At 46.8% G+C, this 26,513-nt stretch overlaps 1 protein-coding gene across 4 annotated transcripts in view; it reads left to right on the forward strand.

Annotated features, from left to right (window-relative positions):
• Positions 1 to 26,513, forward strand: part of LOC143927183 (beta-arrestin-1) — a 276,266-nt gene that overhangs the window by 190,157 nt on the left and 59,596 nt on the right. For all 4 annotated transcript variants that reach the window (XM_077451156.1, XM_077451157.1, XM_077451154.1 and 1 more), the window contains 5 exons: positions 16,195 to 16,255; positions 17,984 to 18,028; positions 20,466 to 20,662; positions 24,748 to 24,807; positions 25,978 to 26,045. In XM_077451156.1, the coding sequence (XP_077307282.1) occupies positions 16,195 to 16,255; positions 17,984 to 18,028; positions 20,466 to 20,662; positions 24,748 to 24,807; positions 25,978 to 26,045 (431 nt within the window). The remainder of the gene's footprint in view (positions 1 to 16,194; positions 16,256 to 17,983; positions 18,029 to 20,465; positions 20,663 to 24,747; positions 24,808 to 25,977; positions 26,046 to 26,513) is intronic.

Here is a 26,513-nt window from a genome sequence, read left to right on the forward strand (position 1 = left end):
CAGTTGGTGGGATGTGGTCCATGAAGTGACGACCAGTCAATCCTTTCCGGGTTGACAACACCAGCAGCTCGACATGCAGCTCTGTTTACAGCCATTGGTGTTTGGTGGTTCAGAAAAATACATTCTGCAACTTTCCAAACAAAGTCAGCATGAACCACAGGCTTGCCACTCTTTTTTAGTAGAATGAAGGCATTCCATAGGCATTGTTCAAGAATATGCCTGAAAGATCTTCTTGTAATACTTATTTTGTTGTTTTCTCATGGCTGCATAAAATGTCATTGCCTGGTCGGCTCTGTCAAAATCTCCTCCTCGTTCCCAAATCCTGGTAGAAATCGAAGGGGGATCGGAGATTCGCTGTCCAAGGACCTCGGCTATGGAACGCTCTACCAACCAACATCCGCCTGGAAGAAGACCACCTGGCCTTTAGGAAAAAACTCAAGACCTTCCTCTTCTAGAGGATGGACAACCTAGCTCCTCACAGCGCCTTGAGGCGATACAGTTCGCGTTGTGCGCTATACAAAAATGGCATTCATTCACCTCCCATGGCGTTGTTGTAGTCTATGGCCACTTGTGGTTTCCTGATGATCTTTCCCACCTTTTGTGTGTACCATGACAGTGGAGGTGTTATGGATTGTACTCATTAGGCACACATCTTTTTTGTCACGCCATCGCAGTGCCATCATTTTGCCTTTCTGCCAGGCAACCATTCCTCTCGTCTTGAGCTTCCTATTGCCAAAGGTTGGCGGCATGTCACGCCGGTTAGCCCTAAAGGTTCCATAGGCATCTGTTTTGTTCTGTTGAAGGAACTCATAGAGTTCAGGAGATGTGTAAAAATTGTCTGTAGTTACACAATAACCCTGATTTAGCAATGGCTCAATCAATGAAAGAACTGAAGATGGTGCCATTCCATAATGACTGTATTTTTGGTTGAATTTGGTTTATTTCCCGGTATATAGGACAGAATTCCAAATGTAACCAGTGCTCGATTCACATAGCAGGAATGATTTTACACCAAATCTCTTTGACGCTATATATTGTATCCAGCGGAGTCTTCCCTTGTAGGCCATTAGACTTTCGTCTGTGCTGATGTCTCTATCTGGCACATAGCTCTGTTGGAAATTTTTTATAATCATCTGATATACCTCCCAAATCTTCTTGAGTTTGGGTGCTGGATGGGTAGTTTAGTCAAATGCTTCATTATTTTCAAAGTGCAAATACTTCATTATCAGAGAAAATTTGTACTCCGACATGACTGTGCCAAAAAATGGAGTGGCTAGAAATTTATTGGATGTCCAATACCACTTCTGCAGGGGTTTCCCCACCACTCCTTGAAGAACTATTAGGCCCAGAAATTTCCAAAGGTACTCTTTGGTCACTGGTTCCCACTTTCTGCTCCTTGAAAACCTCTGGCGCATAGCAGCTTGTTGCTCCTGGTACCGGTTTGTCTCCGTAACTCTTTTTTCAATAACCTCATCGGTCAAAAATAGTTGGAGATATGCTAAGGGGTTGTCATATACAACATCCACTTTGATACCAGGTGCTCCAGTAAATGGGAATCTCGGGGGCGCTGCGTGATCCGTAACAACAGTCAATAGAGCACCAAGTCCGCACATCCCTGAGGTCAGTCGCAGGATCATCGCAGAAATCATTTTCTGTGTCTGATGACGAACTTCCCCAAGAATCGCTATCACTCAATTCTGCAAGTGATTCTGTATCGCTATCACTGTTTTCCAGCATGTCATAAACCAATTTTGAGGTAGAGGCGTGCTTTTTTTGATGCCATGGTCGTTCTCCAGTTTCCCAGCAGAAAGTTCAGTAAAACTGCAGGCAAGGGCACTGGACAAGGCACTGGGGGGCAAATTGAGGTCAATTTATTTAAACAGTAATGCAATCCAATAAAATGACAATGTATTGAGTGTGTTGTGTTTTATGCTTTTTGAATCTGCTGCCGGTTCCACCCCCCTGCGTTGCAACGCTCGCAGGGAAGGGAAGCTGGAACACACAGAGGATCGGGCGGAGGATCCGGCCGCCGTACACAGCAGGAGTACATCGCGGGATCCCGGGAACAAGGTAAATCACCTCTTCCAGGATCCAGCGAAGCAATCCCAAGTGTGGCTGGGGGTTCCCACTAATGGTACTGAAATCTCACCCCCGAGCCACACTCGGGAATAGCGCCAAGGAGGTTAAAGAGAAGGGTTTTCAGGGATCGTCTAAAGATGGATAGATTAGAGGACAGTCGGACAGATTGGGGTAGGGAATTCATGGAGAAATCATGAAGACGAGCATGGGAGGAGGTGACAAGGGAGCTAGAGAGCAGGAGGTCTTGGGAGGACCAAAGAGAGCAGCTTGGTTGGTATTTTGTGACTAGGTTGGTGATGTAGCTGGGGGCAGAGTTATGGATGGCTTTCTAAATTATTGTTAGTACTTTGAATTTTATTTGTTGGGTGACTGGAAGCCAGTGGAAGGATTAGCAGAGAGGGGTGGAAGACACTGATTGGTTGGTAAGGTGGATGAGTCTTGCAGCAGCATTCTAGCCTGAAGGGGGGATAGTCTATGTAAAGGTAATCCAATGAGGAGGGAGTTGCAGTAGTCGAGACGAGAGATAACCAGGGAGTGAATTAGAAGCTTGGTGATGTCATAAGTTAAAAAGGGGCGTATTCTAGAGATGTTGCGGTGGTTGAGGCAACATAATTTGGACAGGAATTGGATGTGGGCCTGAAAGGACAGTTCAGAGTCTAACATTACCCCTAGCACCCTGGCATGTGGGGGCGGACTGATAGATGTGCCATTAATCTTTACAGAGAAGTCAGGGGAAGGGGTGGAGGAAATATTAAGAGCTTGGTTTTTAGATTCAGTTTGAGGAAGTGGTTTGACATCCAGGCTGATATGTCTGTTAGTAAATCAGTGATGGAGACTGATGGGGTGAGCTGAGCAGAGAGATAGATTTGGGTGTCGTCAGCATATAAATGGTAGTGGAAGCCATGGGAGGCTATCAGCTGACCCAGGGAGGACATGTAGATCGAGAATAGTTGAGGTCCAAGGACAGAACCTTGGAGGACCCCAATGGTAAGAGGAGTTGAAGAGGAGGAAGTGGCATTGTAAGTGACACTGAAGCAGTGGCGGCTGGTGCTCAAAATTTTTGGGGGGGGGCGCAAGCAAACTGAAACACCCCCATCAATTGCAGCCTCACTGTGCTCATCAAATGCAGCCACTGTGCCCATCAATTGAAGCCACTGTGCCCATCAAACGCAGCCATTGTGCCCATCTTATGCAGCCATGTGTGCCCATCATATGCAGCCATTTCTGCCCATCAAACGCAGCCACTGTGCCCATCAAATGCAGACACTTGTGCCCATCATATGCAGCCACTTGTGCCCATCATATGCAGCCACTTGTGACCATCAAATGCAGCCACTTGTGCCCACCAAATGCAGCCACTTCTCCATCAAATGCAGCCCAGTATATGCAGCCACTGAGCCCAACAAATGCAGCCACTGTGCCCACCGACCCCCCACTCATTGGGTTTGCGGCTCTGGCAGCATCCCCCCACACCCCCCGCGCACGGATCGTGAATTGTGGCTCATGACTCTGGCACCCCCCTCCCCCCTTGCTAGGCTATGACAGCCAAGGGGACCTATCACAGCACTGCAGCAGCTCCTCTCAGAGTGGCGGCGACCTACGCTCCAGCGTGTGTCACCTTGTTCCTCTTCCTAAGAGCAAGGCATCCAATAGGGTGGCCTGGCGCCTTTGGCCAATCAGGAAGCAGGTCTGACGTCCTGCCTCGTGATTGGCGGGGAGGAAGGTTAGTGTGAAATTAGTTAAAATTGATTTGCTAACGTCACACAATCGTGTGGGATCAGGGCGCACTTTCTGCGCCCTGAGCCCACCCTATTTTGAACCCTATTATAGCCTCTGGCTCTAATCAGGTGCTTCAAAAAGTACCCCCCTGCCATAGGAATCCATGGGTCTGGGATCCTGAAAGGGGCTGGGCGCATGGATGGGGGGCAGTGCTCGTGCACCCACAGTGCACAGGCCGCCACTGCACTGAAGGTGCGATGAGATAGGTAAGAATTGAACCAACGGAGAGAGCAGCCATGGAGACCAAACAAATTGAGTTTTTTGAGAAGGAGGGGGTGGTCAACTGTATCAAAGGCAGCGTCCAACTAAGTCCGTCAGACAATCCGACAGACAGTCCGTCCTACTTTTGAATGAACGGACTTGACCACACACGATGAACAGACAGTCTGCTGAAAGCTTGCGCGATGACGTGTACAGCACGTACGACGGGACTAGAAATACGACGTCCAATACACTGCAATGCAACCTTCGGCCGTGTTAATCCTTTCTGAGCATGCGCCATACTTAGTCCATCCAACTTGCCTACTCACGAGCGGACTGTCCGCTGAAACCAAGTTTGGACGGACAATATTACGGAAATTCCGAAAGACTTAGTCCGCCACACTATCTGCTGAAAAAGTCCGCTGAAGCCCACACACGAGCGGACTGTCCGCTGAAACACGTTTCAGCGGACCAAGTCCGTCAGACAGTCCGCCCGTGTGTACGCGGCCTAAGAATAATGACCGTTGGTTTTGGCTGTTAGTAAGTCGTTTGTGAGTTTTAGGAGGGCAGTTTCTGTGGAGTGCTGTGAGTGAAATCCAGACTGAAGGGGATCAAGAAGGTTATTGTCAATAAGGTGGCCGCTCAGTCGGTTGTAGACTAAACGTTCAAGGAGTTTGGAGGCAAAAGGGAGTAAAGAGATGGCTCTTGGGTTGTTAAGATTGGTAGTGGGTCTAGTGAGCCCTTTTTTGGTATGGGAGTGACTAGTGCATGTTTTAGAGGGTTGGGAAGGATGCCAGTAGAGAGTGAGAGATTGAAGATATGAGTTAAAGAGTGTAGGATAGAGCCAGATGGTGACCGTAGTATTTGAGAAGGAACAGGGTCCAGGGGAGCAGGAGGTTAGGTGGTCTTTAGACAAAAGTTTAGTGACTTCCTCTATAGTAGCCGGGCTACAAGAGGGAAGTATTGATTGTGCAGGAGGACAAGGAGTGTAAAGTGAGGGAGATATCTGTTGAGTGGAGATTGAGACAAATTGTCTCAATCTGATTTTTGAAGTGATTAGCAATCTCCTGGGCAGTGAGTAAATTAGTGGGTGGAGGTAATGGAGGACTGTGACGGAACCAATCCCACACTCCGATTGAGTGCTTCCGTCAGTATACCGATTCCTAAGGGCCGGTTCACACTGCGGGCGATGCGAGGCGACACCGACTTGCCTCGCCGCGACCTGCCGCGACCTCAGCGGCGACTTGCAAATGACTTCTGTATAGAAGTCAATGCAAGTCGCCCCGAGGTCGCCCAAAAGTAGTACAGGAACCTTTTTTCTGAGTCGGAGCGACTCGAGTCGCTCCTCTCAGAACGGTTCCATTGTACAGAACGGGGGCGACTTGTCAGATCGCGGTGAGGCAAGTCGTGTCGCCTCGCATCGCCCGCAGTGTGAACCGGCCCTAAGTCTGAATATAGATATCAGATATTCCAACCGCTCACAAGCACAAAACAAGATGACACTTGCTTAGCTGCTCAAAATGAACTGATTTATTAGAACCAAAATGACAAGTATTTATAATACAGTAGAAGACTAAAACCTAACCTAATTAGCATGAGCTAATTATCTAATCATTGACCCAGACTAGTTGTCTGAGAGATAGGACTTTTCAGGGTAAGACTTTGTCTCCTAGCTCACTGATTGGCTATTCAATACACATTACCATAAACATAAACACAGGGTTAATTAGCACAACAACAATGTGTGGAATACTCTTACAAGCCAGACTAGACTCATTTACACAACAGACAGGTGGCTGGAGTTGATGAAATTCGCATCTAACAGTTTGTGTCCCAACAGTGTGATTCAGTCTATTGCTAATATGGCAAATACATATCTAGAGTCTGTGTGTCTTGGAGGGGGGGGGGGGAGGACATGGATCTGAATCCAAGTAACACCACCTCAGGCATACAGCTCACAAAAAACACAGTTTCCCCCAAATGCCAGGGCCCATAATCACAAGGCAAGAGGCTCGCATTCTGTCCCCTCCAACAGCCTCTGTCCCGGCTAGGTCTGTCACAAGGACGAAGTAGAGTGGTAAAGGTAGAAAAGAGTTTATGGGGACTGCGTGAGAGGGTGTTAATGAGAGTGATGAAGTAGGTCTGTTTGGCAGTGGGGAGGCAGGAATGGTATTTTTGGAGGGCAGATTTATATTGACTGAAATCTTGCTGTGACTTATGTACACACAAGCGGAATTTCTGACAGAAAAAGTCAGACGGGAGCTTTTCATCGTATGTTCCGATCGTGTGTATGCCCCATCTGACTTTTTACGTTGAAAATTCTGACAGACCTAGAAAGAGAACATGTTCTAAATTTTTCCAGACGGAACAAATTCCTATTGGGAAAACGTCTGTATGCTGTTCCGACGTACAAGACAGCTGCAGCGGAAACCCTCAGAATTTATTCAGACGGAAAAAACGCTAGTGTGTACATGGCATAAGTCTTACGCCACAGACGCTCAAGAGCGCGGCTACATTTTTTGAGGCTTCTGGTATTGTCTGTCTGCCAGGATTGTAGAGGTCGGGGGCCTACGGGAGCTTTTCATCATATATTCCGATTGTGTGTATGCCCCATCTGACTTTTTACGTGGCAAATTCTGACAGACCTAGAAAGAGAACATGTTCTAAATTTTTCAGATGGAAAAAATTCCTATCAGGAAAACCACTCGCTTGTATGCTGTTCCGACGTACCAAAAACGGCGCATGCTCTGAAGCAAGTAGGAGGCGGAAGCTATTGGCTACTGGCTATTGAACTTCCTTTTTCTAGTCCCGTCGCACGTGTTGCACGTCACCGCGTTCTTGAGGGTCGGACTTTGGTGTGACCCTGTGTATGCAAGACAGCTTGAGCGGAAACCCTCAGAGTTTATTCCGACGGAAAAAAAAGCGCTCGTGTGTACATGGCATAAGTCTTACGCCACAGACACTCAAGAGCGCGTCTAAGTTTTTTCAGGCTTCTGGTATTGTCTGTCTGCCAGGATTGTAGCGGTCGGGGGGCCAGATTCTGTGTGTAGTGAGGGGGGGCGAAGGTATCCAGGGTGGATGACAGTGAACTGTTGTAACCAGAAGTGGCCAAGTTGGGGCAGGACAAGGATGAGATTTTGTCGTAGAGACAATCTGTAGCAAAAAAAAAAAAAAGAGAAGGGTTACGATGGCGAAGGTTTCTACAGGTAATAGTTTGGTAGTTGGAAGGCAAGGAGAAGGAAGATAAGGAGAGAGTAAAACTAATAAGGTGGTGATCAGAGAGAGGAAAAGGAGTATTGGAGAGGTTGTGTGGAGCAAGGGCGGACTGACCATTCGGGCACTCGGGCACTGCCCGAGGGCCCCAGGCCACTAAGGGGCCCCATAAGGGGTTACCAGCCTCAATAAAACCAGGGACAGTATGTAAAAATCTTTTTTTTTTTAAATCACAAGATTATAGCTGCCCCGCCTCTCCAGTACCTTTTCAGTGTGTGTATGTGTATTCTGTGGGTGTTTACTGTGTGTGTATATTGTGTGTCTGTGTGTGTATACTGTATGTGTGTATGTGTGTATGTGTGTGTGTATACTGTGTGGCCCCATAATCTATTGCCTGGGGGCCCCATAATCTCCTAATGCCTGGGGGCCCCATAATCTCCTATTGCCCGGGGGCCCCATGAGTTGTCAGTCCGCCCCTGGTGCGGAGTGCACAGGTAGGAGAATATGAGGTCAAGGCAATTGCCAACCGAGTGTGTCCATTGTCTTAGGTCAAAAGAGGATGTTAGGCTCAGCAGCTTAGAAGTAGCGGGAGTGTTAAGATTAAAAGGGATGTTGAAGTCACCAAAAATGATTATTGGAATTTCAGAAGAGAGAAAGTAGGTTAGCCAGGCAGAGAAGTTGTCAAGGAAGCTTGATACCGGTCCAGGGGGGACGATAGATCACAGCAATTCTCAATGAAACTGGAGAAAATAGACGAATACAAAGAGCTTCAAACGAGGAGAGGGACAGAGAGGGGGGTAGATGAAGAACCAGAAAAGTGCTTTGAGGGGACAGGAGGATTCCAACACCACCTCCTTTCCGTCTACTTTTACTGGGAGAGTGTGACCACAGGAGGCCACCATAGGAGAGAGCAGCAGGAGAAGGAAAGTCAGATTCTTGAATCCAGGTCTCATTAATTGCAAGTAGGTTCATGGAGTTTGTGATAAATAGGTCATGGACAGTGGTGAGTTTGTTACCAAGCGGGCATTCCAATGGGCACAGGAGAAGGGGAGGCTGTTTCTAGGCAGAAGAGGAATAGAAATGAGATTGTGTGGATTGCAGCTGCTATCAGAGGATGCTGGGTATGTTGGCCGATGGTAAATGATTATGGTCCAGGCAGTGGCGTAACTAGAACCTTCAGGGCCCCGATGCAAGAAACCATAAAGGGCCCCCCTGAACCCCAGCCAGGGCCCTTCCCTCCGAGTCCGGCGGTGGAACTCCAGGGCGTGGTTACAGGTATGACCTTTGTGAGCCCTGTAGTTCAACCACTGGCATCAGTATTTTTTTTTTTTTTAGGTGCCCCATTGGGGGACTGTCCCTAGGCAGGATGCGGTCCCCGTCCCCAGAAGAGATGAGGTCCTTTTCTACAGGGCAGATGAAGTTACTGCCCCCAGGTGAGAAGGGGTCCCTGTCCTCAGGTGAGAAGGGGCCCCTGTCTCCAGGGGGAGATGGAAGGGGTATGTAATGGTGTGTGGGGGATGGGGTCCTCTCACTCACCATGACCAAGCTGCAGACCGCGCACTCATCCATGTTGGCCTGGGCTCCATCCAGTGTGCTGGACGGGTGATCAGCATATCTCCCAGAAAGACCTCTCATCATCTGTGTATGACGGGGGAGGAGGGGGGCTGGCAGACAAGCCTGCAGTGTCCTCCAGGGAGCTCTCATAGGGCTGCACTGCATATGTGTGCTTAAAGTTTGTTTACCCGGGAGAAGTATGCAGTGCAGTGTGGGCCGGACACGAGGGGGGCAGGACTCTGGCTGGGGAGAACAGACATAGGACTGAGCGGCAATGCATGGAGCAGGAGAGGGGTACTCTGAGGAGCCGGCCGAGGACACAGGTCATGCGGGGAATGCACAACTAAAGAGCAGCCAGTGCGATAGTCGATCTGCTAGTCACCCTCCACCTCCAGCCACCCGTGTGCATGGTGCACTGGTACCCCTAGCTGCCTATGCTGCTGTTGGCCATATGTAGAGGGGGCAGCATGGGCCCCCTGCAGCACAGGGCCCAGTTGCGGTCGCGACTGCTGCACCCCCTATAGTTACACCCTTGGGTCCAGGATTTTGGGAAATATCTCCAGAAGTTAGGAGAAGCAGAAGGGTGAGAGAGGTGATATGGGAGTGTGACTTATGTGGTGGGGACATGTCCCAGTGTCCTGCAGGTTTTATTGGTATATGGGTTGAGAATTAGCAGGAGTTGATTCGTGCGGTAATAAGGTGAAGACAGGAGGGAGGGTGATATATATAAGCTCTGGGGCGGAGAAGAGGGATGAAGAAGAGAGAGTTTAAGGAGAGAGGATGCAACTGTGAGAAGGAAAAGTAGAGGGGGCACAATATGGAGTGGTGCGATTTGAGAGGAGGCCTGGGAGATGAGAGATGAAAAAGTTCGATGGAGAATCAGGTCACCTGTAGTCCGTTTAGTGTTCTGCAGTAGTCTGTTGTGGATTTTCGCTTTGTGCGTTCGCTGAAGTTCTGAGCCGAAGTGCGATACTTAATCCAATATGAATACTTTATCCAAGATGATGGTTGCCAATGCAATCTCTGCCTGTGCAAACCCTAGAGTAATTTAGGTATAGACCAGTGATGGCGAACCTTGGCACCCCAGATGTTTTGGAACTACATTTCCCATGATGCTCGACTATGCTGCAGAGTACATAGGCATCATGGGAAATGTAGTTCCAAAACATCTGGGGTGCCAAGGTTCACCGTCACTGGTATAGACAATAAGAAAGCAAAATAAACATCACAGTGATATGGACAGAGGTAAAGAATTTGAAGGCAGTATATAGATCACCAAAAGCGCATACACAGAAATAGCAAGCAGATCCCAGTTTCAATTGAAGGTAGACGATGTGGTTGAGCTGACACATACCTGTGGGGGGGTAGAGAAGAGTTGTTTTAGATTGTGCTGAACCGAAGTGTAATACTTAAGTCAATATGAATACTTTATCCAAGATGATAGCTGCCAATGCAATCCCAGCCTGTGCAAACCCCTGGCTTAACTAATAATGAACTAATACTAATATGAAAGGATTTTGGACCTTTGATTTGGTGCTCTCATTATTTTTGTGTTGCTACTGGTCCTCTTTGTCCCCTACCTACCAGGCCATCACTAGTGATTATCTGAGACTAAAAGTTGCAGCCAATAACTATATTGGAGTAAGCTGCCTTTTCTACTCTACCACCTGTAGGCACAAACCTACCATGCCTAATGGTGAATCCAGCCGATTCAGCCTCACTGTGCCCATCATATGCAGCCTCACTGTGCCCATCATGTGCAGCTTCTCTGTGCCCATCATATGCAGCCTCACTGTGCCCATCATATGCAGCCTCACTGTGCCCATCACATGCAGCTTCTCTGTGCCCATCATATGCAGCCTATCTGTGTCCATTGTATGCAACCTCACTGTGCCCATCATATACAGCCTCACTGTGCCCATCATATGCAGCCTCACTGTGCCCATCATATGCAGCCTCTCTGTGTCCATCATATGCAGCCTCACTGTGCCCATCATATGCAGCCTCACTGTGCCCATCATATGCAGCCTCTCTGTGTCCATCATATGCAGCCTCACTGTGCCTGTCAAATGCGGCCTGTACAGTACGGAGAGGGTTGATGGTATTAGTATATACAGGAAGGAAAGTGGGTGTATATATAGCTGTATACAGGACAGATGATGTATATTTGCAGTCAGTGATGATGGAGGAAGGTCTCTATATACAGGAAGGTGGATATATACAGCTATATATACAGCCCTCCTCCTTCCTGTATATAGAAATTTCCCTTCATCGTCACTGATTGCAGATATACATCATCTGTCCTGTATACAGCTTTATATACACCCACCTTCCTTCCTGTATATAGATACCTTCCTCCATCATCACTGATGTTACCTGTGGTACTTCTACTGCTGAAAGGTATGCCACTTGACTTCAGGATTTCCTGTGATGAGGCCTAGGCAGCTTCCTCCTCCAGTCCTCTGTAAACGTTTCTACACCACTCCAGTCCACTTGAGTGGGCGACGCCCAGGGGCTGTCTTAATGCATGGGCATCCCTGGGCACTGCCCAGGAGCCCCAGGTGCATGGGGGCCCCATGATAATCTTGCATTATATCATAATTGCCAAGCTGTCCCGGGATGGCTGTGTCCCGGACAGTGTCCCAGAACCTGTATTGCGCCCTTCTGCCTCCCCCATACTGTGTTCTTTGTTTTGATTAGTCTTTGATTTATGGCATTTTTTTTATTGTTTAACCACTTTCAGACCGGACCATTTTGCTGGTAAATGACCAGAGGTCTTTTTACAATTTGGCACTGCGCTGCTTTAACTGGTAATTGCGCGGTCATGCAATGTTGTACCCAAACAAAAATTTGCGTCCTTTTCTTCCCACAAATAGAGCTTTCTTTTGATGGTATTTGATTGCCTCTGCGATTTTTATTTTTTGCGATATAAATGGAAAAAGACCGCAAATTTTGAAAAAAAATGATATTTTCTACTTTTTGTTATTAGAAAAATCCAATAAACTCAATTTTAGTCATACATTTAGGCCAAAATGTATTCAGCCACATGTCTTTGGTAAAAAAAAAAGTCAATAACTGTATATTTATTGGTTTGCGCAAAAGTTGTCACATCTACAAACTAAGGTACATTTTCTGGAATTTACGCAGCTTTTAGTTTACGACTGCCTATCTCATTTCTTGAGGTGCTAAAATGGCAGGGCAGTACAAAACCCCCCCAAATGACCCCATTTTGGAAAGTAGACCCCCTAAGGAAATTGATAAGAGGCATGTTGAGCCCATTGAATATTTTATTTTTTTGCCTCAAGCGATTGAATAATGACAAAAAAAAATTTATTTATTTTTTTTACACAAAGTTGTCACTAAATGATATATTGCTCACACATGCTATGGGCATATGTGAAATGACACCCCAAAATAAATTCTGCTGCTTCTCCTGAGTACGGGGATACCACATGTGTGGGATTTTTTGGGAACCTAGCCGCGTACGGGGCCCCGAAAGCCAAGAACCGCCTTCAGGTTTTCTAAGGGCGTAAATTTTTGAGTTCACTCCTCACTACCTATTACAGTTTTGAAGGCCATAAAATGCCAAGATGGCACAAAACCCCCACAAATGACCCCATTTTAGAAAGTAGACACCCCAAGCTATTTGCTGAGAGGCATGTTGAGTCCATGGAATATTTTATATTTTGCCACAAGTTGCGGGAAAATTACAAACTTAAATTTTTTTTTTTTTCACAAAGTTGTCACTAAATGATATATTGCTCACACATGCTATGGGCATATGTGAAATGACACCCCAAAATAAATTCTGCTGCTTCTCCTGAGTACGGGGATACCACATATGTGGGACTTTTTGGGAGCCTAGCCGCGTACGGGGCCCCGAAAACCAAGCACCGCCTTCAGGCTTTCTAAGGGCGTTACAGTTTTGAAGGCCATAAAATGCCAAGATGGCACAAACCCCCCCAAATGACCCCATTTTGGAAAGTAGACACCCCTAAATTTAGGGGTACACTAGTGAGACTAGGTAATAAATGGCGGGTGCCCTGAAACTATAAAAAAATAACTAACCAACCAGCGTCACCTGTAACAGTTATATGGTGATCACAGGTGAAAGGGTTAACTAGGGGGCAATCAGGGGGCTTTATGCGGTAGTATATGGGGGTCCCTGGCGCTATAAAAAGCTGCGGTGAACCTAAATACCTACCTGCCTAACTAGCGTCACCTGTGACACTAATACAGCGATCAGAAAAACGATCGCTTATTAGGCTGGGTTCACACTGGAGCGATGCGGGAACGCCACGAATGCGCGGCGGGTTCCCGCATCGCATGCCTCCCGGCGGCAGTTCACACTGCCCTATGCGAACTGCTGGGAGTGTCAGTGAAATGTTAATGACACCCCCAGATCAGTTCGCATATCGCAGTGCGATCTGCAAACTCGGATCGCATGGTGTGAACACCCATGCGATCCGATTCTGCTGCGGACCAAAAAAAGGGTCCCGTGCGAGTTTGCGGCGGGTGCGGCGGGTGCGACGCGAATTCAGCCATACTATCTGTATGGCTGAACTCGAATCGCACAGAGATCGGATGTGATTTGCACTGCAGTGCGGTGCGAATCACATCCGTTCTCATAAACCGCTGCAATGTGAACCCAGCCTTAGTGACACTGGCGACGGGGGGTGATCACGGGGTTAAACCTTTATTGGGGGGGTTAGGGGGGTACCTTAGAACTAAAGGGGGCTAACCCTAACTGCCCTAACAGTTATTACAGTCACAAATGACACCCGCCGGGTGATCAGGGGGTTAAACCTTTATTAGGTAATAAATGGCGGGTGCCCTGAAACTATAAAAAAATAACTAACCAACCAGCGTCACCTGTAACAGTTATATGGTGATCACTGGTGAAAGGGTTAACTAGGGGGCAATCAGGGGGCTTTATGCGGTAGTGTATGGGGGTTCCTGGTGCTATAAAAAGCTGCGGCGAACCTAAATACCTACCTGCCTAACTAGCGTCACCTGTGACACTAATACAGCGATCAGAAAAACGATCGCTTATTAGGCTGGGTTCACACTAGAGCAATGCGGGAACGCCACGAATCCGCGGCGGGTTCCCGCATCGCATGCCTCCCGGCGGCAGTTCACACTGCCCTATGCGAACTGCTGGGAGTGTCAGTGAAATGTTAATGACACCCCCAGATCAGTTCGCATATCGCAGTGCGATCTGCAAACTCGGATCGCATGGTGTGAACACCCATGCGATCCGATTCTGCTGCGGACCAAAAAAAGGGTCCCGTGCGAATTTGCGGCGGGTGCCCTGGCGAAATGCCAGCCAGATGTATATCTGACAGTCTGCGCAAGGGACTGGAGGCTGGAGCCGGGTGGCTGAGCCATAGCATCGGCTGATCGGGGGTAAGGAAAGATGGACGATCAGAGAGCAGCAGCCAGCCCAACAGTCACTCAGCAGACTCGGAAAAGTCCGCAGCGGCTGCGGCGGACCCTTGCCGATTCCAGGGGGGGTGCCTTGCCCCCCCTTACCCCTACCTGCGGACGCCCATGCTAGCCACAGAACTTTTTAAATTTTCTTTTATATTTTCTCTCTACGTGTGTGTCACCTGCACTTACTGTATACAGTCTATGTGTCTTTTTCACTTGGTGTGGGTCTTTGGGCCTACCCTGAAGTCCAGGGAGAGGGCCACTTTTCCAAGTGGAACACTATTGACCTTTTGGCTAAGACCAAGTGTACTATCTGTTGTTATTAACATCCGGTTCTGGAGCTCCACCATCATTCTGGCCCTCCCGCTGGTATGAAGTGGGTCCTGAGGGATCATCCCTGGGGAAAGGAATCTGATTTGAGCGTCCACTATGTAAGGTGGGGGTTGGTAGCACTCCCCCACTGCGAAGGGGGACTAGTGCCTCCTGATTCAAGGGTTCGGGGAGGCAGAGAGCCTGCTGTGTTAAGCGTCCCTTTGGAGTTGTGTCCTTGGGGAATACCTAGTATCACCATGGGTTTGGGACCCCCGCTGTGGGCAAGGGTACTAGGCCACAACACCAACTTGGCAACTTATGTTACCAGGCCACAAGGCCGAGCCACTGCACCTTTTTAATTTTCTTCTATGTACTTTTTTCTCCACGTGTGCACCACCTGCACTTATAAATGTGTCTTTTTAAGTTGGATGGTAGGGCGTGGGTCTTTGTGCCTATCCTAAAGTCTAGGGGAAGGATGTGTGACCCTTACGGTCCTCCTCCCCCTGCCTTGCTGGGAGATCTCTCTTTGGAAGGGCCCCTTGCCTAGTACTCCTTCGTTGGTTTTGGCTGATCGTGAGGAGCAGAGTCTTGAGCCTTGGGGGGTCAGGGAAGGGTCTTTCCTCCTCCGGAGGGGACCATATTTTTTGTGGGTGTTCACATACACATTTTTGGTTCTCTTTTTGGTGAACGACCTGCTAAGGCAGCGGTTCTCAACCAGGGTTCCTCCAGAGGTTGCTAGGGGTTCCTTCAGCATTGGGCAATTTCTGCCTCTCAGATAAGTTCCCACCGACACCATTGATCTTTTTAGCTATCTGTAAGGAGGTAATTCTTCCCACTGACCACAAGTGTAAGGACCATTCTTCCCAATGACCACAAGTGTAAGGACCATTCTTCCCAATGACCACAAGTGTAAGGACCATTCTTCCCAATGACCATCACACTAATGTATCATGAGTTGTAGATCTCTAATTTTTAGCAGAGGGTTCCTCGAGACCGGAGAACTATTTCAAGGGTTCCTCTGTGTTGAAAAGGTTGAGAAAGGCTGTGCTAAGGAAATACTCCAGTCCTGCCCAGTAAATGATGTAAATGAATTGTCTGTGTAATATTATGAAACTGGTATCCTAAAGGTTCCTTGTGATGGACTTCAGCAGAAAACATATAAATATATAATGGAACTTAAGCTAAAATATGGTGCTTTAATTATACTCTGTATAAAAGGTTTTAAAAACAAATCGATTGCCCTAGCTTCAATATCAAAAGATGTAACTGTAACACAGCTTGGGGGGTATTTAAAAAAAAAAAAACATGCCCTGCCATATACATTTATTCTGTGCAAATTGGGCAAAAAAAAAAAAAAACATTTTTTTTTTTTATCAGGCTATCTCCTGTGGTTGAATAAAACAAAAATAACACATTTGGCCACTAGAAGGCGCTAAGTATCATAGGAATGACACTTAGCGCCATCTAGTGGCCAAGTTTTTTATTTTCAGTTACAAATCAATGACAAACATTCTCCCCGACCAGATGATAGTACTGTATGATATTTTTGTTTGTTTTGCTCCATTCACACTCTGTATATTCTACATTAACAATCTGTAATATTATGGTGGCTTTGTGTCCCTTCAGCTCACAGTATACCTGGGGAAGAGGGACTTTGTGGATCATATTGATGTTGTTGATCCCGTTGGTGAGTATTTCATTAACTATGTCCTCAATTGAAGACAATAACTTGAGTATGGTATCTATGTGACATCTATTGACATCTCCACTTTCAAAAAGCATTTTTTTAACGTACTTAAGATTTATAAAGCCCTCTTTCCCTCTCCCTTCTCTCTCCCTCTCCCTTGTCTTTTACTCTCATACTCCTTTCCTCTCAGATCTCTCTCTTTTTTCTCTCGAGTAGGGATGGTCCTGATGTTTCGTAGAACAAACAAACATATGGGGCACTCGCGGGAAGTTCGCCCGTCACGAACATGTGATGTCAGAAGGGGGCGAGGTCACTCAGTTACGTCGCCGGGTGGCCCCGTCCTTGCCTATATAACAGCTGTCAAAGCAAAGAGACAGCAGTTGCCAGGATTCCTCCTAACAAAGCAGAGCATTTTCAGTTTTTTTCTATTTTTCGGGTCTGTCAGGCGGCGTGATTGATGGTCGGATACTTTTTTTTTTAAATAAAGGATGTGCCAAAAACTGTCTCTTGTATGGTTCAAGCTGCTTGCTTGGATCAGAGTCTGGTAAGGATTTGGGGGGGGGGGGGGGGGGGGAACTCCACGTCAATTTTTTTTACATTTTGGCGTTAAATCCATACCAGACCCGACGCTGTTTTTTTTTTTTTTTTTTTCTTTTCATCTATATTGCCAGGAGCCGGCAATAGATTACAGCCGCGAGCAAGTTTAAATTACATTTTTTCCTTTAGAAATGTCATTATTGCTGCAGCAGGTTCTATACATTGCACAGATGCAACACTTTACAGGCAGACTAAGGCACTATATTAAAATGTTTATTATTTAGCTGTAGGCATTATTAAAATCACTGCTCCTTTAAAAATAATTGTTTTTAAAAAAAATGCATTGATACATGTCCCCTAGGGCAGTACCCAGGTCCCCATACACTTTTTATGGCAATAACTTGCATATAAGCCTTTAAAGTTAGGACTTTAGATTTTTTTATGTTCGTGTCCCATAGACTTTAATAGGGTTTGCATGTTCGCTAGAACTATTTGCCCGTTCGAGATGTTCTGGTGCGAAACGAACCGGGAGGTGTTCGGCCCATCCCCACTCTCTAGTTTTTCCTTTCTCTTTCTCCTGTTCCCATCGCTTTTTCTCTCTCCCATCTCTCTCGCTCTCTTTCCCTCTCTATCTCTCCTGTTTCTCTCTTTCTTTCTCCCTCCCACCTCTCTCTCCCATCTCTTTCTCCTCCCATTTCTCTTTTTCTCTTCCTCTTCCCTCTCCCGTTTTATTCTTATGCCGCTCCCATTTCTCTCTCCTCCCATTTCTTTCCCTCTCCCCCCTTCCGTATCCTATTTTCTCTCTTCTCCCATCTTTCTCTTCCTCTACCATATCTTTTTCCCTCTCTCCCTTTCATGTCCTTCTAATTTCCTCTCTCATCTCTCTCTATTTTTCTCCCTCTCCCATCTCTCTCTTCTTTCTTTCTCTCCCACCTGACCTCTCTTTCTCCTTCTCCCGTTTCTCTCTCTCCCCTTTTCTGTCTCTATCCCTCTTTTCTCTCTCTCTCTCTTTCTCTCTTTCTCTCTCTCTCTCTCTCTCTCTCTCTTTTCAATCCCTCTCTATCCCCCTCCCCCATTCTCAGCCTTTTCCCTTCCTTTTTATTTCTCCCCTCTCTCTTGTTCCTGATCTCGTTTTGCTCTCTCTTCCTCTCTTTGGAGCTCAAGAGAATTTTCTTTTTTTCCTTCCTCTAGATGGTGTTGTTTTGGTTGATCCCGAATATCTGAAGGAGCGGAAAGGTAATCTATGTTCTCTATGAATCCTCTTCTAGGGTCATCATCATAATAATATTACGTTTGTTATGCGTTTATCCTAGGCCTGGGACATTGATTGCTTCTGCCTGTTGAGTGTTCTCCAGTAGGTAGAGTAAGAAGCTACAATGTATGGGGTTATGAATATTTATTCTGTGTTGGCCAATCACTGAGGGGTTCATGCCAGTGATGTGGGCTGAGGAAGATGATAAGTATTTGGAGTGACCTTCTAGAATGGTCCTTGTGTCCCAGGTTTTGCCTTGTGAGGAGGTTTCTGTAGAAGGTTCCTTCATGCCTCCCAGACCTTTGCCTGGTGGGGTAAGCCAGAAAGGAGAAGGGTTGTTCTCCTGGCTGCCTATTTGGCCCCAAGAAATCCAAGCTGGCCTATGGTAGAAACCAAAAAATTCCTAAGTTGGCCGGTAGCAGATCCTAAAAAGTCTAAGCTGGTCTATAGCAGAAGCCCAAAGAACCTGAAAAGTCTAAGCTGGTCTATAGCAGAAGCCCAAAGAACCTGAAAAGTCTAAGCTGGTCTATGGCAGAGACCCAAAGAACCCGAAAAAGTCTAAGCTGGTCTATGGCAGAGACCCAAAGAACCTAAAAAGTCTAAGCTAGTCTATGGCAGAGACCCAAAGAACCTAAAAAGTCTAAGCAGGTCTATGGCAGAGACCCAAAGAACCTAAAAAAGTCTAAGCTGGTCTATGGCAGAGACCCAAAGAACCTTAAAAATCTAAGCTGGTCTATGGCAGAGACCCAAAGAACCTAAAAAAGTCTAAGCTGGTCTATGGCAGAGACCCAAAGAACCTTAAAAATCTAAGCTGGTCTATGTCAGAGGCCCAAAGAACCTAAACAGTCTAAGCCAGGGGTCTCAAACTAGTGGCCCTCCAGCTGTTGTAAAACTACAAGTCCCATGAGGCTTTGCAAGGCTGACAGTTACAAGCATGAGTCCTACAGGCAGAGGCATGATGGGACTTGTAGTTTTGCAACAGCTGGAGGGCCGCCAGTTTGAGACCCTTGGTCTAAGCTGATCTATAGCGGAGGTCCACAGAACCCAAAAAATCTAAGCTGATCTATGGCGGAGGTCAAAAGAACCTAAAGTGTCTAGCCTGGTTGATGGCATAGGCCCACAGAACCTAAAGAGTCTAGTCTGGTCTATGGCATAGGCCCAAAGAACCTAAAGAGTCTAGTCTGGTCTATGGCATAGGCCCAAAGAACCTAAAGAGTCTAGTCTGGTCTATGGCATAGGCCCAAAGAACCTAAAGAGTCTAGTCTGGTCTATGGCATAGGCCCAAAGAACCTAAAGAGTCTAGTCTGGTCTATGGCATAGGCCCAAAGAACCTAAAGAGTCTAGTCTGGTCTATGGCATAGGCCCAAAGAACCTAAAGAGTCTAGTCTGGTTTATGGCGTAGGCCCAAAGAACCTAAAGAGTCTAGTCTGGTCTATGGCAGAGGCCAAAAGAACCTAACTTTGAAGTGACTTTGAAGCAATTTTAAAGAAATTTCAGGAAAGGCCTGGGTAATCATTCTGTAATGTCGGATACAAATCACATCAATTAAGATGAGGATCTGACTTGGAGGCGACTTCCATTAAAGTCTATGGGTACAAGTCGGATATAAGTCACCATGAAGTAGTACAGGAACCTTTTCTATAGTCGGAGCGACTTCATTAGTGCTAATTAAGACAGCTTTCATTGGCTGAAATGGGATTTCACATGTCAAGCGCCTTGGGCTCTCACAAGTCGGATCCCAAGTGGCAGCAGTGCCTAAGAGTCTAGGCTGATCTATGGCAAAGGCCCAAAAAAATGCTTGTCACATCCGCACAATAAATGTTTTATACAAGAACTGCACAGACACCAGGATTTACATGATGGGGTCACCTCTGAGCCAGCCTCTAATTTCAGAAAGTAAATGGTGATTTCTGGTTGATGCTTGAACAAAGATGGCACTGGCCTTCTGGAGTGAAAATTAAATGAAGGCATTGTCAGGGGGGGGGGGGGGGGGGGCTGTGATCTTTGTGAGAGCTAATCCGGCACATTACTGTGCATGCTGCTTAATACATCAGATGACCGGTCCACTTTAAACATATAAAGGGAGTTTTGCAGCAGAAATTGGAGAGTTGCACTCATACCCCTAAATATTTAACTTTAAATATATAACTTGATCGTCCGCTTACTAGACATGTGAGTTCCCATGAATTCCACGTGATGAGTCTGAAATGGAATTACACACCAGAACCTCTAATTAGAACGTACCCCTGGTGTCCCGATCACAAGATCTCCTCCAAAACACAACCCCCTAAGCTTCAGAGGGGAAAATGAACGGTTTTATGTCTTTATAAAACCAAAGACGAGTCAGAGCTTTGTAATTAAAGCTTGGTGTGTGCTGAGTGTGAAGATAATTCGTTTTTTTTATGTGTTTGTTTCCTCCAGTATTTGTGACTCTAACCTGCGCATTCCGTTATGGCCGGGAGGATCTCGATGTTTTGGGCTTGACGTTCCGCAAAGACCTTTTTGTTGCCAACATTCAGGCCTTCCCACCAGTCCCGGAGGAGAAGAAGCCGCTGACTCGACTGCAGGAACGTTTGATCAAGAAGTTGGGCGAGCATGCATACCCGTTCACCTTTGAGGTAGGGAGGAGGATCATTGTGACTTCTGAATCTTTAGCAGTGGTGTAACAATAGCCATAGTTGTCCACATGGATGCTACGGGGCCAGGGGGTGGAAGGGGGCCCCGCTTGTTGGGGCAAATTCTAAATAAAAAAAATGTGTGTCGTGAAGGTGGCGCCTATACTGTACATCACTGTATCATTAAGGATTGCAGTTTGTTGACACTAACTCTGTACCCCTGACCCTGTTCCCCCTTTGACACTGATCACATACACCCTGTGACCCTAACCCTGTTCCCCCATACCCCATACCCCCTGTGACCCTGACCATGTTCCCCTGTGACTCTGTACTTCCTGTAACCCTAACCCTGTACCCCCTGTGGCCCTAACCCTGTTCCCCCTGTGATCCTGTACTCCCTGTGAACCTGACCCTATACTCCTTGTGACCCTGTATCCCCTGTGACCCTATACCCCTTGTGACCCTGACCCTGTACTCCTGAGACACTGACCCTGTACACCATGTAACCCTGTACCCCCTGTGACACTGATCCTGTACCCCTGAGACACTGAACCTATACACCCTGTGACACTGACCCTGTACCCTATGTGACCCTGACCCTGTACCATCTGTGATCCTGACCCTGTACATTTGTGATCCTGACCCTGTACCAACTGTGACCCTGGCCCAGTACCCCTGTGATAGTGACTCTGTACCCCCTGTGACCCTGTACCCCCTGTGACCCTGTACCACCTGTGACCCTGTACCCCAGTAATCCTGACCCTATACCCCTGTGATCCTTACCCTGTACCCCCTTGTGACCCTGACCCTCTACTCCTGTGACACCGATTCTGTACCCTCTGTGACACTGACCCTGTACCCTATGTGACCCTGACCCTGTACCCTCTGTGACCCTGACCCTGTACATTTGTGATCCTGACCCTGTACCAACTGTGACCCTGGCCCAGTACCCCTGTGATAGTGACTCTGTACCCCCTGTGACCCTGTACCCCCTGTGACCCTGTACCACCGGTGACCATGTACCCCAGTGACCCCGACCCTATACCCCTGTGATCCTTACCCTGTACCCCCTTGTGACCCTGACCCTCTACTCCCGTGACACCGATTCTGTACCCCCTGTGACCCTGACCCTTTTGATCTTGACTCTGTATCCCTTGTGACACTGACCCTGTACACCATGTATATAAAAATATAATAAGGTACCCCTGTGACACTGACCCTGTACCCCCTGTGACCCTGACACTGTTCCCCTTGTGACCCTGTACCCCCTGTGGCCATGACCCTGTACTCCTTGTGACCCTGTATCCCCTGTGACAATGAACCTGTACCTCCTGTGAGAGTGACCCTATACCCCTTCTGGCCCTGTACTCCTGAGACATTGAGCCTGTATACCCTGTAACCCTGTACCCATAAGACACTGATCCTGTACCCTTGTGACACTGACCCTGTACCCTCTGTGACCCTGACCCTGTACATTTGTGATCCTGACCCTGTACCAACTGTGACCCTGGCCCGGTACCCCTGTGATAGTGACTCTGTACCCCCTTTGACCCTGTACCACCTGTGACCCTGTACCCCAGTGACCCTGATCCTATACCCCTGTGATCCTTACCCTGTTCCTCCTGTGACCTTGACCCTCTACTCCCATGACACTGACTTTGTACTCCCTGTGACCCTGAACCTTTACCCCCTGTGATCTTGACTCTGTACCCCTTGTGACACTGAAACCGTACACCCTGTATATAAAAAAATAATAAGGTAGAGCTGATCTACAAAATGAGGATGGTATTAACACAACCTGAGATAAATCACAATGGATCAAAACTGATATAGTCCAGAAACAGTCAAAATAAATGTGAAGAAGGCATGTGGACCAGATAAGTTACCCCAGTGTCAAAGAGAAGGTTACTGCCTTTTGTTTTTACTTTGATCTCTGGGTGATATTTGGAAGCAGGTATATATATATATATATATATATATATATATATAGATGGGGAGGAGTTGGGATGAGACAAGTCAAAAGTTGAGAAAAGAAGACCGTTCATGGGCCACAAAGGGTTTGGACTTCTTCAGAGCAGATCACATAGCGAGGCCTACAGGCCCCCTCTCTGGCCTTAGCTTTGGACGGGATCCATTATGGACTGTTTTTTTGGGGGAAAATTCATACTGTTGAGAACAATTCCAACAGATATTTGGGAGGAGGTTATATTAGTCGAAAAGAGTACTGAACTTATTTACCCAGTTCTTATTGTTATGAAGAGTTCTGCTCAAGTAAATGAGTTAAGGGAAACCAATTAGTCTCCATGTAATAGTGAGTGTGACTAACTGCAACAGAGCGGATACAATTGTTTACGCCCTACAGGCAGTCGGCAATGGCAAGGCCCCATATTGATTTTCTGACACTCAGGCCTGATCTATACCTAGGGAATCCTCAAAGCAGCCAGTTTGGAGATAGGAGTGGTGGTGAACAATGGACCATTTAGAAGCAGGTTCCCCTGGAAGTACTGGCTGAAAGACCTGGGCAAAACCAGGTCTCCAAGTTAAAGAGTGAAGAACTCCAAATTAGGCCTATGGCCTGCAAAGGGCACCAATGAGGGATGTACTGATAACATTTGGGACATGGGGGTATTGGGGACACCGTCCTAGGAAAGCTGTTGATGGATGGGAGGTCCTGCCTCTTAGTCCAGGAACTGGCTTAACAGTCCAGATGCTAGGAGGCCCCTCCATTCATGTGTCCTAAAAGAGTTGAGCTCTTTAATGACTGGCTTGGTATCAATGGATTGGTGCAAGCTCAACGAGGTGCTTAAATTTAGAAATGGGCCTACAGTAGGTCTTCATCCTACAACTACAGACCTGTGAGTTTAAGTTTTATAGTAAGTAAGATATTTCAGGGTTCGATTGAATGGTTTTAGAGAGAAATGAAAATGAGTGATCACCAGCAGAGATTTGTGAATGTTATCAAACAAATCTGATTTCTTTTTATGAGACAATAAGCAAAAACTTGGCCAAAGCAGTGGCTGTGGATATGGTATACTTGGACTTCACCAAAGTGTTCTCCACATACGGCTAATGTTAAAGAAGTCTATAGGAATAGAAAATGCAACATATAATTGGATAGAAAAATGGTTTATAGGTCATATTCAGAGAAATTAATGATTCATACATTGGGGAATAGGAGGGGGGGGGGGGTGATACATTGGTGTCATTGACCACTCATCTGAAACTGTGTCCCACACCAATGCTTGCTCCCTGTGCTTGTCTGCCAGAATTATGTAGGTACCATTGGGCAGATGGTGAATCTACCCAACAGTACCTGAAAAGATCTAGAGTCAGGTGCTGGAACAAGCATTCCAGCAGTCAGCTCTGGTGACTCAACCTGTACCTACTTGACCTGGGGATTGTGGTGACATCTTGGTACATCTGGCAATGGTAGAGAAGGTGAGCTTCTCCAGGTGGCAATTGAAAATTGAGAGAGGGCTTAACCTAGGGTATCTCAACCAGGGTTCCTCCAGAGATTGCTAGGAGTTCCTTGGGCAAAGAGCCATTTCAGGGATTATTCCCAATGACCACAAGTGAAAGGAGCTTTCTTCCTACTGACCATCACACTAAGTATCATGAGTTGTAGATAAAGTCATTTTTAGCAGAGGGTTCCCTGAGACCTAAAAGTTACTTCAAGGGTTTTTTTGTGGTGAAAAGGTTGAGAAAGGCTGCTCAAACCCTTTCCATTACCATGAAAAAAACATAAAGTTTTGGTTTATATGAGGTGTATTACGTGAAGAAAAGAAGGAGCTATTTCAAAGAGAGATATAATGAGGTCATGCAAATCCACGAGATACCTGGGCTTTCAATAGTTACCTTGGTGTAGTTATACCCTCGGTATTGGAAGAGTTACTCTGGCCGCCTTGGTAAATACATCCACTCATACCTAATTATTCTGCCCTTACTTGCTGTATTCATTACAAAAGTCAATGGCCTGAAACAACAGATATTTAGTAAAATTGTTCTCCACATATCCCATCATGTATAATTATTATTATTAAAGGATGATGTCATGTCTATATTCATTTTGTTTTCTCTCCCATCTACAGATCCCACCAAACCTCCCCTGTTCAGTGACACTTCAGCCAGGTCCAGAGGACACTGGAAAGGTATAATATATATTTAATCAAATAGACGTGTTGATCTGCCCCCTGGTGGCAGGGTATAAGGTAACAGATGTGGACTCTCCACCAGGAAGTGTTGATAGGACATGGGGGGGGTTACAGTTATGCAGGACCAGACTAACCATTAGGCTAAGTAGACCTGTGCTCATACGTAAAGAAGCGTGTAAGCAGGTACAGTAGTAGTTAATGCTACCCCGGTTGGGAAGATTGGGGTTTATTGTGTTTCCTGGGTTTTTCTTGGTGGGTTCTCTGGTGTTTGACCCCCTGGTCCTATGGGCAATAAAAGGGACGGCGGAGGCCTGGATCCCGAGGCTTATTAAAGGGTGCTCGCTAAGCGTAGAGACTGGACCTCACTCGCTTGTCAAGGACCTGCTCACAGCCGCTACGGGAATCTGGACTTCCAGTGCCATACCGAGGTCGGTGTTCCCGTTACCAAGGGGGATTGTTGGGATTAGCATTCCTCCCTGAAGAAACCAATGGTGGGGCAAGGGTGTTCATTGGGGGAAGATATAATATTGTACAGTGGGGGGAGGAATCTTTGTTGTTCAGTGGGAGAAGGACATTGTTTCCCAGTGGGGGGAGGGACATTGGTGCTCAGTGGAAGAGGGACAATGGTGCTCAATGGAAGAGGGACATTGTTGTTCAGTGGGGGAGTGATAATGGTGTTCAATAGGGGAAGGGACAATATTGTACAGTGGGGGAAGGATACTGGTGCTGGGTTGGGGAGGGACATTATTGTACAGTTGGGGGGGAGGGAGGGGCATTGGTGTTCAGTGGGGGGAGGAGATATTATTATACAGTAGGGGAGGAAACATTGTTGCTCAGAGGGAAGAGGCATTGTTGCTTAGTGGGAGAAGGACATTGTTTCTCGGTGGGGGAGGGGTCGGGCAGGGGCATTGGTATGCAGTGGGGGGAGGGGAGATACATCATTGTATAGTGAGGGAGAAAACATTTGCTGATACTAAATTGAATTAAAAAACCTACAATGCTTGGCTACAGCTACTGTGGGGACTCTCAGGGTGATACATTTTTATAAGACAATGGGGACCCTCAGGGGTGATAGTACATTGTTATTGTAAGACAGTGGGGACTTTCAGGGTGATACATTTTCATTATAAGGAGATTGTGGATGACATTTGTTTCTCGGTCCCCCAGGCCTGCGGTGTGGACTATGAAGTGAAGGCTTTCTGTGCCGAGACCTTGGAGGAAAAAATCCATAAAAGGTAAAAATATATTTCTAGGTTTAAATGTAATATTCATAATATATTACCCGGTACTCATCAATTCATCTCAGGTATATGGTATTCACCTAGTCTATGGCACAACGGCACATGTGTACTTATACTACCACTGAAGTCTGAACCTCACACCTCTTCCACCTTTCAGTCTACGGGGCAGACAGTCACTTTTGTACTAATACTATCATTGGAGCCCCCCTCTCCATTCTCAGCAATATTTTTTTCAGTTTATGGCTTTTACAGCACTTCTGTACTTATACTATCAATGTAGGCCAAACCCTGCATTTCCCAGAAATACTCTCCCAGTTTATGGCTCTACCAGCACTTCTGTACTTATGCTATTACTGGAGATTGAGCCCCTCTCTTCCCAGGAATGCTCTTCCAGTCTATAGCTAGGTTAGAGTTTCTGTACTTTTACTATCAGTAGAGGTTGAACCTTACCCTTCCCAAGTA

The sequence above is a fragment of the Lithobates pipiens genome, unplaced genomic scaffold, assembly GCF_037356315.1.
Source record: "Lithobates pipiens isolate NorthernLeopardFrog02 unplaced genomic scaffold, aLitPip1_a1.2 Scaffold_23, whole genome shotgun sequence".
NCBI lineage: Eukaryota > Metazoa > Chordata > Amphibia > Anura > Ranidae > Lithobates > Lithobates pipiens.